At 36.4% G+C, this 13,443-nt stretch overlaps 1 protein-coding gene across 7 annotated transcripts in view; it reads right to left on the reverse strand.

Annotated features, from left to right (window-relative positions):
- Window positions 1–13,443, reverse strand: part of KDM4C (lysine demethylase 4C) — a 268,145-nt gene that overhangs the window by 199,892 nt on the left and 54,810 nt on the right. For all 7 annotated transcript variants that reach the window (XM_085528382.1, XM_015848974.2, XM_085528383.1 and 4 more), the window contains exons 7-8: window positions 5,158–5,261; window positions 459–596 (exon numbers count right to left, since the gene is read on the reverse strand). In XM_085528382.1, coding sequence (XP_085384508.1) covers window positions 459–596; window positions 5,158–5,261 — 242 coding nt within the window. The remainder of the gene's footprint in view (window positions 1–458; window positions 597–5,157; window positions 5,262–13,443) is intronic.

The following is a 13,443-nucleotide window of genomic DNA, read 5'->3' on the forward strand; positions in this document are numbered from 1 at the left end:
TTTTTCCATTACAGATACCTAAGGAACATTTGCTACCTCTACTGTTGCCTTGCTTCATTCCCTAGTCCATTACAGTGGCATGAGCATTGCCATAACAGACACCAATGACTCACAGACCTTCAGTACACTCAGCACTTGAAAGCTTCCATAAATAGAAATTGGTTTTAAAGAATAATAGATTTAGCTGAAAACAAAATTCAAATTCAGTAACTGAAACGCTGCTGGGAGGTAATTAATAAATAAATAAATTAATAAATAAATAAATGAAGAGTAACTACAAATAAAACTGGCAGGAGTAGATGCTACCTGATAAATAAATAAAAGAAGAGCAATTATGAATAAAACTGGCAGGGGTAGACACTACCTGAAAGTTCCCCACTTCTCATTGACTTTAATAGATTCCCACCACAAAGAATCAACAGAAATCCCTTTCACAACAGTCCTCTGCAGTGACTTACCAACTTTGCTGCTTTTCCATAATCAATCCATCTGATGGTTGCAAAGTTCGTTGACTCTGCACAGTTGAAGCCATGGTTAAATCCCGCATGGTATCCGTATGGGAAAGTGATCATGAATTCCCCTGCTTCTTGTGTAACCTGTTGCATTAAAAAAATAAAATAAAATAAAATAAAATGAAACAGTGAAGCATATTACAAAAGCATTTCTGGTCTTGGACCAATTAAAATTACACTTTTCCTTTACCATTACCCAGACAGAAAAATATTTCTCCTTCCACACAATTGTCATTTAATATATTGGAGGTATTTTCTGATAAGATGGAGAAGAATGGGGCACTAGAAAAGACAGAGGAAAGAATGTTCCAATCTTCCTGAATGAGAGGAATCAGAGGTATAATGGACTAAAAATATCCACAGTTATCATCATAAGTACTAGTATGCAATGAAGAAATTATTCTGTTCACCACCCTCAAGATGATTCTCTAAAATGGCACCAGAATTATTCTGCTGTTTCAGGGGAAAAAAATCTTATTTTCACCTTCTTCTCATACTCACCTGAGGGACTGATTATGCTTTTAAGCTACAGTGATGATCAAGCATAAAATAGGAGAAACTAAGTTAGTGAGCCTTGGCACAGAAAATATGTTTTATACCAGTGGAATACACTAGAAGGAAAACAGTGAAACATATTACATTATGTTAACCCAAGGCAGTATCCTCAAATCATTTTGTATAGGAAAGAAAACTACAAATTCCAAGGCACCAGCTCCTAATTATTACATTTATTAACATATAACAGGATTCTTGAGCTAGGTATACCATGCAGAATGTCTGAACTTTAAATTGTTAATTTAATTGCACAAGCATTACTTCAGAATTTAATGTAATGTGCTTCTGTCCTTATCCTCTTTTTCCTTAGCCACAGTTTAAGAGAGAATAATTCTGGTACTACTCATGACCGTAACTCCATATACCTGAAGTACAGCTGGCCTCAAAGAAAATTCTCAAAGAGGAAAAGCCTGACTACACTTAAGTTTTGGTATTGCATTAGAAAATAAGCAAGGGTAGTTCTGAGTCATTATTCTCTTCTTTCCAAGTACAGCAAAGAGCAATCAAAATAAATGCAAGCTGAGACTACTGATTCAACAAGAAATTACAGGTAGAAGAAAATTAAAACAAAAACAACAACAAAAAAAGCTAAAAATACTAAAAATACAGTGACAGTAACTATATCTTGCACGGTCTCAATGAGCCCTAATTCCTAGCAGTCACCAGCACCAAACATAAGATTTAAAATTCTTCTAGAGGAAAATTAAAAAGTGGGGTAACATAAGCAAAAGATTGGTCAGGATATTCTCTTTCAAGGTGAAAAAAACAACCTCTTATCTTCCCACACTTGGATGGACTGGTGCTCTCCTCCGGAGATGAAGAAAAATACAGTCAGCACTTATTCGTCACTCACTAATATCTGTCCAAGAGATTAAAGCCTCAGAAAAGACCACCAAAGTCTATATCAAGGACAAACTAGTCAGGGACTAGAAATGGTACACTGTCTCCTCAACCATCAGACAAGAGTTAATCTGTAAACTAGAAGAAATAAAGGGTCAAATGAGTTTTACATGAAAACAGCAACAAAAGACAGCAGCACTAAAAAGCAATCTATCTAAGCTCAGCAGAGGAACTGAGTAATGATGGATGTCTGCTCAAAAAGATGTATTCACTGATTACAGGGAAATAAGGAGACTTCCTAGAGATGAAATAGATTTATTTTCATTGTATGACAATGCTTTGCAAAAGCAATACAGTAAAAAATACTCGTACAATTTTAAGTAGCAAAAATTGAGAGACTTGAAACAATTCTATAAATCAAAGTCACAAATTGAGACATTTTTTCTAATAAGAATCTGATTTTACAACCCCCTTTTCTTCTCTCTCAAAATTTTCATCTCCTACTTTTTGAAATTCCTTTCTGTGCTTTTTACGTGTGGTGCAAGAATAAACACAAAGGTTTAACGCCTCACCTATTGATATAAATTGCTGATAGTCTTATGGGAGGATGCAAAGAGGGAAAAAAAAAAACCATGAAAAATATGCTGAGCCGAAATATAAAGCACTGCAAAATTGTATTTTACATTTTTCATTTGCATTTTGCAAGGTTAATATTTTGGGAGGTTCATATGTAGCATATACATGCAAACACAGATACAGATGCATATATTATAAACGCTACTATAGTACTTCAACAATCACTGTGGGAATGTTTAAGAAGGATTATTCTCAATGCCAGCAATTCCAAAATTTATCTCAATACACCCTCCCACTGCTGACAGTTTAGCAGGTGTTCTATTGCAACAAGCACCAGTTCAGCTGCCACCTGGTAGGCGTAGGCTGTCTTATCAGCGTTCAGCACATTTCCAGTTCCATCACTTTGAGCCATGAGAGATCACAGCCTGGTTTTCTCTATTCACTTTCTCACTGAATCCCATTAATTACAATTACACTCGGGTACAGACTGCTTCCTCCTAACACTAGGTGACAGAACCAAACTTAAAATATTTAACTATTTCCAGCACTTTCATTTAAAAAATCAGAAAAACAGATCCAATCAATGCAGTGAAATAAGAACATCAGATCCCTTACCCAACCCAAACGTGTGGCAATGAAAACAAATGCACCAGCATTCACCAAGATGCTACCTTAAACACCAACCACTGAAAATTATATACTGCTCAGGGTAATGTTCAGTGAATTCAACATCATAAATCAAGCCATAAAACCTTCTGGTTTGGAAGGATACATCTGACACTTCATGATAAAGCTTAAGATTACGAAGGGGATCAATACTTACCTGTATATTACAAAAACTGAACTCAGCAACTTCAATGATAATATATCATTCAGGAAACAAACTTTTTATGTAATTTATTCAAAAAAAACTTGTTTTCCAAGGCAGGCCATATCATTCTAAAAGCCCATATTTCTCTAGTTTTATACATATGTTAATTTAAGCATAAAAAGAGAAGTAATCTTTCAGAAGGCATGTAACAAATGAGTGGCTTTATACCACATAAAAATCTACCTTACTCTTTGCTTCTGTGCCTGAAGAATAATGCTGTATTTCTCACACTTTTTTAATCAATCTTTAATCTTCTTAAATTTCTATCTATTCAGTTTTACCAAAAGCATTTAACTCCCAGTACCAGTTACTGTCAATTTAGTAATAACAATGCCACTGATAACCATTGTTATTGCAGACAATGGTGTAGATATTTGAGAATATTTTATATTGTTGAAAAATATCTGTTGTAAGATCTCTCTCAAGGCATAACAGAGAAATAATCTTTAATTATATTTACTTCTTGAACAAAGGATTGATTTCGGATGGTATTAAGGCTACAGAGTAAAATATAGAGCAAAGTCACCCTACCAGTTCTAAGATTATTTCATATTCATTCACATAAAATACTGCATGCAGTATTTAATATCATTCTACATAACATATATAAACACATAATTTAAGTATTTTTATGGGCTATGTTTAATGCTGTTAGATAAACATCAACAAAAAGAAATGGGAACTATTCCATAATCTAGGCAGGGGTATGTGGGAAGCTAACTTCATATCCAAAGGCCTATATGGCATCAATATACAAACGCATCCTGAAATGAAAGCTTCAGCAATGAACAAGGAGTGCGGTGAGGTCAGTTTATAGGACTTTCCTGCCACAAGATGAGAGTAAGAATTACGACCGATTTGTTGATCAAAGGGCTTTTAAGACACTGGAACACAAACAGATGTTCAGGCAGGAGACTGTGAATCAGAGTGTACTCTTCTGAGCAGGCTTGCAAAATCTTTTCATTTAGAAATTTAGAATTTACAAACTGTTCAGGATACGGAATACACATGCTAAGGAAAAAGCAATACAGTAGAAGCACTTCTACTAGCTGGCACCACAGGAAATTAAAAATTCAAGAGAAAATGTTGAGTGAAAAAAAAAAAAAACCAGAGAAGAAATTTTTGAGACTAACAAAAAATAGAATACTTCAGCCGTGTTTGAAAGCTGTCAAGTTTTAAATTTACCCACAAAGAAAAGGCCCTAAACTTATTCTTTCCACTTCCTATTAATAAAAAGTTCCAGTTCACTACTACCCAGCACTGCAAAATAATCTTTTTTTTTTTTGTTTTCACATTTCAGCTTTTTGTACATTTTAAATTAAATAAGTGTTCTTTCAGTTTCTCTATAAATAGTCTGAGGCTTTTTTTTATTTTACAACCTATGCAGTTGTATTAAATTGCACCAGAAAAACAATCCAGATTTAAAAAAAAAAAAGCATACATAATAAAATATTAGGTATGTAGCTAGCAGTCATACAGCTAGTTAAGAAGGGTCTCAGTCACTAGACAATCATATACAGGCTTGCATGGAAACGGTGGTCCATTGAAAGCACAGACACTTTCAGGTACAGATTGTGACAACTGCAAGCTGTCATAACTCTCCCCTAGAGAATCCCAATCTAACTCATGTAAGATCTCTATATGACAGGCATTCATTTTCACTGTTTTAGGGAGCCAGGGTCTAAAATGTATGTTTTTACCTCAGAGTTGCTTCTGCAATACAAAACAATACAGTACAATCCTTACAATAAACACAGTGTGACTAGACACACAAATGCAGTTTAGAAATAAACACCAGCGTACCTTGTCGAAAGGAATTCCGTACTTTTTCAGTATTGAGGGAGAAATCAGAGTCATCTTGTGGCGAAGAAAAGCATTACATCCATGAGAGCTGCTTGGGAAGAACCCTAGTAAAGAAAGATAAACAAAAGTGAGTATCTTCTAATTAAAACAATAAGGAAATTTTCCCCCATTACTGTTCACTCTGCAACCCCTCCATGCATGAAAATCAAGCTTGCCACTTAAATTCAGGATTCCACAACAATCAGATTTACGTAGCACTTGAAGATCATGCAGAGTGAAGAAACAAAACCTTCTGCTTACAAAAAGCTGGAAAGCACGGCAACGTCATTTTTAACTATTTCCCAAAGTTCAGAGAGGTTTGGGTTTTTTTGGTGTTTTGAGAATAGCTTTTCTACTTTATTTCTTGCTTTCTTTGTATTTTGAATTATGTGAGCAGAAACTGGTGTGAAGCTATTCAGGTTTCAACTTCCGTGTTTACGAACTAATCCACTAACTCCACTTAGTTCATTAAGTAATGACCAAATCCAGCTGATGAGCACGTGGAGATGAATGAATAAAGGGAAAAGCAAAAAATCTAAGATGATGTTTCAGCATGACTACATTTTAGTATCTCAGTCTCTTTGCAGGATAGGAATGGGACCTCAGCAACAGTTCAAATATGTGATGCTATCTTTCATTCTATAAAATGAGATCAGTTTCTTTTCCCCTCAGCCTTCTAAACAGTAAGAAAACACTGTTACAATAAGGAATGTGGGGGAAATTTAGAAGGACAAGGAGGGCAAATTTCCATGACACTCATTTAATCCTTCCAGACTACATCATAGAAAGAACAACAGAGACTCAAAAAAGAAAATGGCATTGTAGTTAACAACAAAATGCCCGTGAAAAGTTCAGACTGAAAAATGAAGGAGTACAGTGAGACACACCTAATCAGCTGCTGCTGTCTCTGCTCTCAGTCCCTGTTCTAAAGTACAGATGGATTCCCTGCTCCTAAGTAAGGGTGACTTGTGCTGAGGAAATAAGGAATGCTTCTGGCTGTATCATAATGCAACGTTACTGAAGTTTCACAAGGTTATAGCACTAATAACCCAACAGCTAGAATGGCTAAGGGAAACAGTTCACTTATTAACCAGCAAAGATTAGAAGCTTTTTCTTATCTTTACAGTTATCAAGACAGTAGTATTTATCTTGACAGTCTTCTTCAAGTTTGTACCAGATCGTCACCAGGAATCACCAGGAGAGACAGTATAAATAATAAATTCACACATTTACCAGTCCCAGAAAATGTATTACTTTACTGTATCAGTCATAAAGCATTTGAAAATAACCTATTTTTTGCTGTTAAACTTCATTAATTTATTTTGCTTTCTTCTGGAGAGCATATTTTGCAATGTTGCTAAGACTTATTAATACCAACAGTTCACTCCATCCTAGGTCACTTATTTTCAAGTGATTTCAGTGACTTCAGAAAGCCTCATGGACTACTGCTGGAAAATAAAATACTCTCTGAAGTAATTATTTCAAACACTTTTGCTTAATTTGGATGAAGCAGAATTAAGGCACAAAGGAACGCACTATCACAAATCCATAGGAGAAAACTCAGCTAACAAGCTGAAAGAAGTGATGGTTCCATATCTCAGCCTCTAATGAGTTCTCACTGTTAGAAATGTAAGAAGTTTCATCACTCTTAAAGCATTTGCTAACTACATAAATACTAATTTGTCTGATTCTACTGGAAAACCAACAAAAACAAACAAACAAAAAAAAAGCCACTTCAGAAGACCAATTTTTTTCTGAGTTCAAGAAAAATGTGTGTAACATATGTAATGCTATCCTATTACAGAGACCTGTCCTGAGAAATATGGACATGAATTAAAATGAAGCAAATGGTATTAAAAGTATATATTACATTTTACCAATTACTTTGCATCACAACTGGAGAGTGGAGAAAAAACACCACCACCACTGTGAGAAAGTCTCCTTAATGACAGAAACAAAAATAATACAGGAAAAAACCTTTTTGATTCATCTATGCATTAAATAGTTCATGCTTGAAGAATAAAAACAATCTCTGAGAGAGGTGCAGATTTCCTAGGGTTATCCAAGGTGTAAACGCTTGTTCATAGGAAATATGTTAACCAACAACATTGTTCAACTGTTCTCAAAAAATTTTAAGTGTTTTACTGAAAAGGCCTTGCAAATGTATGGAAGTAGTGAGAAGAGTTCACTCAAGATATATGAGAAAAATTAACACAAGCAACTAGACTAATGATATAAAAACATTGCTTAGATTGGACATGAAATTAGCCAAGGTCATTTAATAGTAAAGGGACTGACATTGCTTTACTGTGTTTGCACAGGCAGTCCTTACTAAAAAAAGTTCACTTAGGCAATGAAGGTGTAACACGCACATATGTTAGCAGAAGTATTAAGGCATCTTATTAGGATGTCCTGAGATCAAATTCTATTAAAGCTTGTCACCCCTAGTTGAAATTACCGTGTTGGGTTTTTTTCCCACTCTACTGGAATTGCAAATAATGCTTGTTCAATTTTTGCAGAGTTCAGTTTCATCACAGACGTATGGCTTCACTAACATAAAAGACAGAAAAAGGAAACAACTCCACTAACAGATGGCTCCAGTGAATACACTGCAACTACTCTGGCTAAATTAGTATCTATAGCAACTATAATAATCGTAACTTGAAATCGACAGCCAAAAATTCACAAACCTGAGCAACATTAGGAAATAATAGACTGAAACAAACTGAAAGAAAATGATCAAAGGTGACAATTGAGACTGACAAAACAACTGTTATGAAAAGCAACAAAGAAATCCCATTTCCCAAAGCAAGAAGAACTTGACTGAGTTGTTTTTGTCTGAGGAAACAGAATTTGTACCAAAGTTTGGTACAATACACTTAATTAGCTCAACAAACAAACATCAGAAAGCAGATGATGGGCAAATAGATATCCAAAACTTCAGTTGTACCACTACGGTTCTAAAAGATGAGAAAGAGTTGCGACCACTCCAAACACAAGCTTTCTTGTTGAATTCTAAGCAAGCCGCAAACAACATGGAATAGCAGACCACAACCTGTTGAACATCCATTATGAGAAAGTTACAGGCAACAACTGTGATTACAGAGCTCTCTCAATGAAATCAAAGTTGCTGTGCCACTATAAAATATTTTTCCAGATTCTTTAGAAGTCTGCACCTGGACATACATATTTTTCAGTCTCATTCACAGCATCTTCTCAGAAATGTTCCCTTTCAATAAAGAAGTGAAGAAAGGAGGGTAATGTGTCTTTATAAGACGGTTCATCAGAAGGTCTTTTCATCTGCTCTAGCTGAAAATAAGGTTACACAGCCTCTTCCTTCAGCAAAGAAAAACCCTGCGGGAGAATGGACTAACAGATATAAAAAGACCTATTAACGTGCTGAAAAGAGGACACCGCATTAGAAGCATCGCAAGACCTTTAGAAACACATTAAATGCACAGACTCTCTTGCAGCATACTGACATTTAAACAATAAGAACGCCATATAGTTCTCTCTCTCTCTTCATTAACCTATTATTTTAACACCACAAGCGAATTCAAGACATTCCTGCAACACAGCAGAACCACTCCCAAATACCAATCTCATGTTACAATTAACAAGTCACAGGTTTACAAATCAATCCTGAATACACAGTGAATTTCCACACCCAAGAGAAAAAAAATACTGCCATCTATCTAGATTTTACCTAACACTCAAGTTCCCTATCAGATTCAATTTTTTTGTAGAATCAATTCTACAAAAGCAAGTATTTTGTGATAATTCGCATGCAACCTCATTTTCACAGATATCTCTTGAAAAGTGGCAGACCTCTTCCGTACTTCTAATTATAACACAGTACACAAACTGATAATTTAAAACAGCAGCATCTCAGGGTCCTGGGAGCTGGCTGTGGTTCCTGGGCTCCATCATGTTTGAATAGTTGTGGCTATGAGGCATCAGAAAAGGGGGAACACCACTTTCATTTACAAGAAAGGTAGGAAAGAGGATCTGGGGAGATAAAGGCCAGCGAGCCTCACCTCTGAGCCTGGGAAGATCATGGAAAAGATCCTCCTTGAAGACGTGTTAAGGCCCATAAGGAACAAAAAACTCGAGACAGGTTGCACAGCTTCAGCATGGGAAGGCTGTGCCTGACCAGCCTGTGGCCCTCTATGACAGAGGCCTTCTATGACGACATCCATGGACAAGGGGACAACAACTGATGTCACCCACCTGGACTTCTGCAAGGCCTTTGACTTGGTGCCCCACCACATCCTTATCTCTAAATTGGAAAGATATGGATTTTAAGTGTGAACTATCTGGCGGATAAGCAATTGGTTGGAAGGTTTCAGACAGAGGGTTGTGGTCAATGGCTGTATGTTCAGGTGGAGGCTGCTAATAAGCAGCCTCCCCCAGGGGTCCAGTACTCTTTAACATCTTTAACAGTGACACAGATGATGGAATTGAGCGCACCCTCAGAAGGTTTGCTGATGACACCAAGTTGAGCAGTGTGGTTGACATGGCAGAAGAAACGGACACCATCCAGACGGACCTTGATAAACTCAAAAGGTAAGCCCCTGTGAACATAAGGTTCAACAAAGAAAAGTGCAAGATTTTTCACTTGGGTCAAGGTGACCCTAAATATGTATATAACCTGGGAGAAGAACTCAAGAACTCTTTGAGAGTATCCCTGTGGAGGATTTAGGGGACCCGGTTGATGAAAAACTTAACAAGATCCAGTACTGCGCACATGCAGCTCGGAAGGCCAGTGGTATCCTGGGCTCCATCAGAAGAGGAATGGCTAGCAGCGCAAGGATTGTCCCCCTCTATTCTGCCTTTGTGAGGACCCCATTGGAGTACTGAATCCAGGTCCAGTGTCCCCAACACAGAAAAGATGTGGAGATTTTGGAGAGGGTCCACAAAAGGGCCACAAAAAAGATCAAGGGCTGGAGCACCTCTCCTACAAAGACAGGCTGAAATACCAAGCCTTCTTCACCCATGAAAAGAGAAGGCTTCAGGGAGACCTCATTGAGATTCATTTAAAGGGAGTATATAAACAGGAGAGAAATCAACATTTTACATACGTCCATAGTGATGAAACAAAGGGAAAGGTTTTAAACTAAAGGAAGAGAGATTTAGATTAGAAGTCAAGGAATTTTTTTTTTACTGAGAAAGTGGTGAGTTGCCAATGCCAGCTGCTATGAGAGTTTGTGGTTGCCTCGTACCTAAAGATGTTTAAGGCCAGGTTAGACAGAGCCCTGGCCAATCTAATCCAGTAGTTGATCTAGTGGCTGGAAATCCTGCCTGTAGCAGGGGGACTGGAACTTAATGATTCCTGAGGTCCCTTCATACCCAAGTCATTCTATGCTAAGAATGTGATTCAACAAATGGTGGACAAATATTTGGGTACAAACACATAAGCAAAGGAAGAGACAAGTAAATGTAAGGTCCCACTCAAGCTTTTTATCAGGTTTCTATAGTTAGCACAACAAACAACAGCAAAGAGTATGTGAAAACAGCCTTCCGACTTCAAACAGCCATGAGCATGCTCTCAGATGATTCCACAAAAGTACTCCAAGACCTAACATGACCAAAATTACTTTTAATAAACAACTTGTTGTTGGTGGTGGTTTTGTTTGTTTGTTTGTTTGTTGAGTTGTAGTCTTACCACTGTGTCAATGAAGTCTATTCTACCTCACCAGACATTAACACCACTTCACAATTTCTGGTTTTACAGTCCATATTCCAGATACAAATCAATTCTTTCTCATATTAAGGGGAAACTAGAATAAGTCGGTACTAAGCAGATTGCATGCTGTCCCTGAGGAAGACAAGATTCGCACATAAAACAGTGCTGCAATGAGAGACATTACAGAGTACATAAAAAGATCTGAGGGTAAAGTCAATTTTAAAATAAGTTTGGCTCAATAAGCTACTGAGGGCAGTGATCATTGATACCCTGAACAGTTTTATTTCGCTTTATTTTTTACCTCTAAGAGTATAGTTTATATCAGAAGATAATATTGCCATATCACTGTTATCACAAGTGAATCTGTAGTGATCTGACTCAATTTTATTTACCTTCATCTACTGCACACTAAAGTAAGCGGGAGAGTATTCTGCATGGCAACATTCTCACAAAGCAGAGTCAATTTGTATGATACATAAAGCAGGGAGTACAAAAGCCACAAATGAAGTGCTGTGAAATATGAGTGTTATTATACCCAGATGAATATGTTAAGGGCTTGCATTTATTATCTCTTAGATGTGACTTTCCTAACTTGACTCATATAACTATCAATTAGGAAGAAGTTAATTTTCTCAACTGCTGCAGCTTTCAGATTTGAGACCCGTACAAGCCATGCAAGCTCTATGTCAATTTTCATCCAAAAGACTACTTACACTTATTTTCGTATGTAACAGGTAATGACTTCTCCATGAAACAGACTAATTAATACCATATACCATACAAAGCTTTTTATAGCATCACTATATACTCAGATCAAATTTTACTTTAGTTTCTTCTTGAACATAATTAAATACCAGATAAATGCCATTTGCTCTCTAAAACAATTTCTGCAATTAAGTCAACTATTAAAAGAACTTGAAAATCCTTCAAAATGTCATTTATGATTCTCCATTGTGCTTCTATTCTCTTTATTTTCTAACTCATTTTATGAAATGAGAAATCCTTAAGAATACCATAATATTACAGATTAATGTAACACATATAAAAGTTGCAGCAACAGCTCACTTGAGATTTTTATTACATTTATGTCTACATAAAATTGAAAAAAAACTTACATAAATGAGTAAGCAGCTGAAGGGCAAAATCAAACTGTTGCCTTTATTAGATTCAAGTCTAATGTATTTCAAATAAAATATCTGTAGGTGCCACAGTCAATCAAGATTTCAATGGAAAGCGAAGATGAAAGCATTCATGCACAAAAGGCATGTGTGATAATTGTGACATGTAGACAAGTTAATGGAAAATATTCTACCCTTCCTTTAATTTTAATGCATTAACTGTTGCCTTGACTCAGACAACCTGCCACACTTAATGTAACGTTTTATTATTTTTATTGCTATAGGAGCATTCAATTAATTCAGTAAGAATTAGTCAGTCATCAGACCTCTTGCATACACACCTGTAGAAGTACAACTGATTTTAATACACATGTAATTAAGCACTAAGTCTCATTTATACTATCTTTTATTAACATTTCTTATTAAGCGAATTGTTGCCATGTAGATTACTTTGTATATTCACCTTCATATTATACCCTACTGTAAAATTCAAACTGAATTTCAGCAGGCAGCAGCTACAAAGTAGAAGACTACAGAAGTCTTACCCTTCTTAAGCAGGGAAATAATCAGAATCAGAAGACTACAAACAAAAATAAGTGAAAAATATGTCAAGGTGCATAAAGTTCAATATCTACTGTATCTTCCACATTACTAGCTGGATGAAAGATACCACAGGAACAGCCTACTCAACGAAAAACAAAGCAGCAGATATTAAAGTCAAACACTGAAAACAGGAAATGTCAGAGATGTCTGTCTGTAAAACTAACACATCTACCTTCTGTAACAATAAAAACCTTTGTATGAGCATGTAGCTCTCCTACGGAAATCAACTTCCACTCCATAAATAGAATAGACAAAAAAAACCTATCCAAAATGTTACTTTCACTGTTCAACACCTGATCTATTTTCAATTTGATACTCACAGCTCAAAACCCAGTTCTGAAATAAAAATAATTAAGTTTCAATCATACTTATCATGATTCAGCAAGGAAAGCAGATTTGTATTTGCCACACATCTTTGTAGCTTGCAGTGTCAGAGACTTATCAGCAGTAATCACCAACTTCCATGCAGGTGTGCTCTGAAAATGCTGATTTGACATGCTCTGGCAGCTTCATTAAATAAAGCTATCATGAAGGATAGCTAGGTTACTGTTCCTATCCGTGGAAAAATGCATAAGCCAGTATTTCTCAAGCCCGAGCTCTGCCTGTCCTACATACATTTACTAGTTCTTGTCCTAAGAACTGTTGGGTGATGCTGTTTATTGAAAAGAACATCTCATCTAGCCCATTACCAATATTGACTAAGGCACTCCAAGATAAGACACTGCTCCCTGCACATGTCCTACCAGCTTCTGACATACCATGTTTACACAGATTTCCACTACTTCCCCATGTTTCTATGTCACACTCCTCTTACCACAGCAGGCCACCATTAGCAGCAGT

The sequence above is a fragment of the Coturnix japonica genome, chromosome Z (genome assembly GCF_054131305.1).
Source record: "Coturnix japonica strain WE chromosome Z, WE-NBRP24, whole genome shotgun sequence".
Lineage (NCBI taxonomy): Eukaryota > Metazoa > Chordata > Aves > Galliformes > Phasianidae > Coturnix > Coturnix japonica.